The 5,000-nt window shown below is 48.0% G+C and overlaps 1 protein-coding gene across 1 annotated transcript in view; it reads right to left on the minus strand.

Moving 5' to 3' along the window:
* LOC306928283 (tetratricopeptide repeat protein 39B-like) overlaps positions 1 to 2,228 on the minus strand; it is a 47,466-nt gene extending 45,238 nt beyond the window's left edge. Inside the window, exon 1 of the mRNA XM_079508274.1 lies at positions 1,935 to 2,228. Coding sequence (XP_079364400.1) covers positions 1,935 to 1,967 — 33 coding nt within the window. The 5' untranslated portion in view covers positions 1,968 to 2,228. The remainder of the gene's footprint in view (positions 1 to 1,934) is intronic.
* Between the last annotated feature and the right edge of the window lie 2,772 nt (positions 2,229 to 5,000).

Genomic DNA, 5,000 nt, shown 5'->3' on the forward strand with positions numbered 1-5,000 from the left:
ACAGTATCAGACTGTGGTTGTACTGGTCAGTACAACAGTATCAGACTGTGGTTGTACTGGTCAGTACAACAGTATCAGACTGTGGTTGTACCGGTCAGTACAACAGTATCAGACTGTGGTTGTACTGGTCAGTACAACAGTATCAGACTGTGGTTGTACCGGTCAGTACAACAGTATAAGACTGTGGTCAGTAGGGTTAGGGTTATGTGTGTCCAGAGCCTTAGATATAGACAGAGTTACGCAAACTGCGTTCACTTCATGGGGCTTCAGTTCAATGGAGGCTCTCCTACATAGACTTCTATTGGTCACTTCATGGGGCTTCAGTCCAATGGAGGCTCTCCTACATAGACTTCTATTGGTCACTTCATGGGGCTTCAGTTCAATGGAGGCTCTCCTACATAGACTTCTATTGGTCACTTCATGGGGCTTCAGTCCAATGGAGGCTCTCCTACATAGACTTCTATTGGTCACTTCATGGGGCTTCAGTTCAATGGAGGCTCTCCTACATAGACTTCTATTGGTCACTTCATGGGGCTTCAGTCCAATGGAGGCTCTCCTACATAGACTTCTATTGGTCACTTCATGGGGCTTCAGTCCAATGGAGGCTCTCCTACATAGACTTCTATTGGTCACTTCATGGGGCTTCAGTCCAATGGAGGCTCTCCTACATAGACTTCTATTGGTCACTTCATGGGGCTTCAGTCCAATGGAGGCTCTCCTACATAGACTTCTATTGGTCACTTCATGGGGCTTCAGTCCAATGGAGGCTCTCCTACATAGACTTCTATTGGTCACTTCATGGGGCTTCAGTCCAATGGAGGCTCTCCTACATAGACTTCTATTGAGAATGGGGACAACAAAGTCCTGGCAACAGCCCAGCTTTAATGATCTTAAATCCCTTTATTTTAGATTGTTTTGTAGTAATTGTACAACAAACATTACAGAGACTTTAGTTGTTACTGTGCAATACTTTTAAAACAGTTGTCATGTTGCACACATGCTTAAAATAGCTCTTATTTGCGCCGCCCTCGTTGAAAACAATGCATTTCCAACTCCAGCTTGTCTCAGTTCAGGCTGCATGAACAGCGCTGGGTTTCTGACCCCTCAATGTCCTAACTCTTCTATTAGATGGCTCTGCCTATGTCTGTTTAGGGTGACAAAGTGGCGCTGCTGCAGCTTCACTGTGCACAGGTGCATGATGGGAAGCTGAGTTTTTTGGGGAGCTGAAAGTGGGAAATACCTTGGCAGGTGATCCATTTTGGGTTCAAAAAGTGTCTGAGTTTGGAAGCGCTCGTTATCAGTAAAGCAACCTCCTGATGCCTCCTGCATTATGGGCACATTCAAAACAGGTGGTACGCCTGGGCCGCTGAGTGATGGTCAACAAGCGCTTCCAAGTTCCAAACTAGCTCATAACAACATGTGTTGTTATGTGTACGGTGGATTTTAATGAAACAAACACGTTGCAGATAGAAAGAGGATATAATATAACCAATATGATAGATGCTATTATGGTTTAAAAATAATGCAATTGTACAGTAGTGTTAATTGGTTCTCTGGGATAAATGAACTGATCATATCACTGTGTGTGCACCACACACACACACACACACACACACACACACACACACACACACACACACACACACACACACACACACACACACACACACACACACACACACACACACACACACACACACACCGAGTGAAAAGTGATATGCAGTGCTACCACACTTTACATAGACCACACAGTCACACTCTCTCTCTCTCTCTCTCTCTCTCTCTCTCTCGCTCTCTCGCTCTCTCTCACACACACACAGCAAGGCTGGACAAACAAGCTACTTTACTTTACTACACATTATGAGATATAACCCCTCTACCTACTCCCCCCCCCCCCCCATATCTCTCTCTCTCTCTCTCTCTCTCTCACCCACCTCATCCTCGGCGCAGCCTCCGTTCCCAGCCATGGTGAGGTCAGTCCGTCTGTTGAAGGATATTATCTTCCAGTCTGTAGCTCCATGTCACCTCCTCATGTCCGCTATTCCTCTACCTCTCTCTCTCTCTCTCTCTCTCTCTCGCTTCTTCTCCTTCACAGACGACTCGGTCAGTTCTGTGTGGTCACTGTCTGTCTGTCTGTCTGTAGACTGTGTGTACGTGTTTCTGTCTGTACGTGTCTCTCTCGCTCTCTCTCTCTCTCTGCTTCCGTGAATGAAGCGAAGCCGTATACGTTACAGAGTACAGACACACCTCCTCCCTCCCTCCCTCTCTCTCTCTCTCTCTCTCCCTCTCTCTCTCTCTCCTTTTCCATGCCCTTCCATTTGCTCCGCCCCTCCTAAAAACTAGAGAGAGAGAGAGAGAGAGAGAGATGTAACCAGACAGAGGGATGGGCAGGGAAATGAAACTGACTGACCCATCGATTGATTGATTGATTGATTGATTGATTGATTGATTGATTGATTGACATCCATGGAGGTCCTTTGAGGTCAAATTAAATGTATTTGGTATCCCAAACACATGGTAGGTCTACTGTGTGTTTGGGATAAAAATACAATCCATAATAAAGACATTCACAATTACTAGACAAAAACATAACATGTAAACTCAACTAGGATATATTATTATTATTAGTAGTTGTAGCGCCCAAATCCTAAATTTGTGGCACTACTGGTTGCCGACAGTCGGGTTGTATAGTTAAGACGTGTGCTCCAGGAAGTGATGTCCAGACATGTGCGTAGAGTTGGTATAATGAGGATTTATTATCTGTCTCTGCAGGCCTAATCACTACAGCATACATATAAATAAATGCAATAAACGTACATGATCCAACAGCCTCCTAAACACATTCTGAAAACGTTTTGCCTCTTGTCAGCAACACCTGCTGCTTGATTGAGACCTGATTAAATACCCTTCCAACCTTCACATTGACCACACCCCTCAGTGGACATCATTGGCCACAATTAGGAGACTCAAAATGGCGCTTACAGTAGTAGTAGTAGTAGTAGTAGTAGTAGTAGTAGCAGCAGCAGCAGCAGCAGCAGCAGTAGTAGTAGTAGTAGTAGTAGCAGCAGCAGCAGCAGCAGCAGTAGCAGTAGTAGTAGTAGTAGTAGTAGTAGTAGTAGTAGCAGCAGCAGCAGCAGCAGCAGCAGCAGCAGCAGCAGCAGTAGTAGTAGCAGCAGCAGCAGCAGCAGCAGCAGCAGCAGCAGCAGCAGCAGCAGCAGCAGCAGCAGCAGTAGTAGTAGTAGTAGTAGTAGCAGCAGCAGCAGCAGCAGCAGTAGTAGTAGTAGTAGTAGTAGTAGTAGTATTATAATTGATGGTTATTTTAAGGCTTATTGCATGTATTACATTTAAAACCGACTGTACAAGTGCTGTAAAAGTCAAGAAAATGTTTAGCGTCAACAATACAATCTAATAAAAGCAATACATCAATAACAGGTACATAAATGATGGATACAATAAGACACTAAGATAAGATAAGACAATAAGACACTAAGAGGTGATCGAATAAAAGCTAGGCTGTGATTAAAACCCAGGTCAAAAAAATAGGTCTTAAGCAAAGACTTAAAAGTCTCGATGGACTGTTGGGCAGATCTGATGCTAGAGGAAGGCTGTTCCAGAGCCTAGGGGCAGATCTGATGCTAGAGGAAGGCTGTTCCAGAGCCTAGGGGCAGATCTGATGCTAGAGGAAGGCTGTTCCAGAGCCTAGGGGCAGATCTTTTTTTAATATTTTTTATCCTACGATTTTGTAACCCATTTTTCACCGCTGTGTCAATTATCTAATGTGATCCTGGGCTCTACACACCCTCCGCCAACCTGGGGAGAGCAACGGACTTGAACTCATGCTTCCTTCATGCCTGAGTGTCCAAGTTGCTCCTTTACACCTGACAGGGGGGAGTGTCCCTGGTTGGACGTAGCGCGTGGAAAGAACACGTTATTCCAACCAGTTCCTTTCCCCTCCATCAGGCGCCACGGCTGGCCAGGGGGAAGCAGTTTAGAGACCAGGATTACTGCATGTTTTTTGTGAGGGTACCTACCCTAGGGGACACGGGGAGAACATGTGAGGGTACCTACCCTAGGGGACACGGGGAGAACATGTGAGGGTACCTACCCTAGGGGACACGGGGAGAACATGTGAGGGTACCTACCCTATGGGACACGGGGAGAACACGTGAGGGTACCTACCCTCATAGGGGACACGGGGAGAACATGTGAGGGTACCTACCCTAGGGGACACGGGGAGAACATGTGAGGGTACCTACCCTAGGGGACACGGGGAGAACATGTGAGGGTACCTACCCTAGGGGACACGGGAGAACATGTGAGGGTACCTACCCTAGGGGACACGGGGAGAACATGTGAGGGTACCTACCCTAGGGGACACGGGGAGAACATGTGAGGGTACCTACCCTAGGGGACACGGGGAGAACATGTGAGGGTACCTACCCTAGGGGACACGGGGAGAACATGTGAGGGTACCAACCCTAGGGGACACGGGGAGAACATGTGAGGGTACCTACCCTAGGGGACACGGGGAGAACATGTGAGGTATACCTACCCTAGGGGACACGGGGAGAACATGTGAGGGTACCTACCCTAGGGGACACGGGGAGAACATGTGAGGGTACCTACCCTAGGGGACACGGGGAGAACATGTGAGGGTACCTACCCTAGGGGACACGGGGAGAACATGTGAGGGTACCTACCCTAGGGGACACGGGGAGAACATGTGAGGGTATCTACCCTAGGGGACACGGGGAGAACATGTGAGGGTACCTACCCTAGGGGACACGGGGAGAACATGTGAGGGTACCTACCCTAGGGGACACGGGGAGAACAGGTGAGGGTACCTACCCTAGGGGACACGGGGAGAACATGTGAGGTATACCTACCCTAGGGGACACGGGGAGAACATGTGAGGGTACCTACCCTAGGGGACACGGGGAGAACATGTGAGGGTACCTACCCTAGGGGACACGGGGAGAACATGTGAGGGTACCTACCCT

This window comes from Electrona antarctica (assembly GCF_951216825.1).
Source record: "Electrona antarctica genome assembly, chromosome: 8".
Lineage (NCBI taxonomy): Eukaryota > Metazoa > Chordata > Actinopteri > Myctophiformes > Myctophidae > Electrona > Electrona antarctica.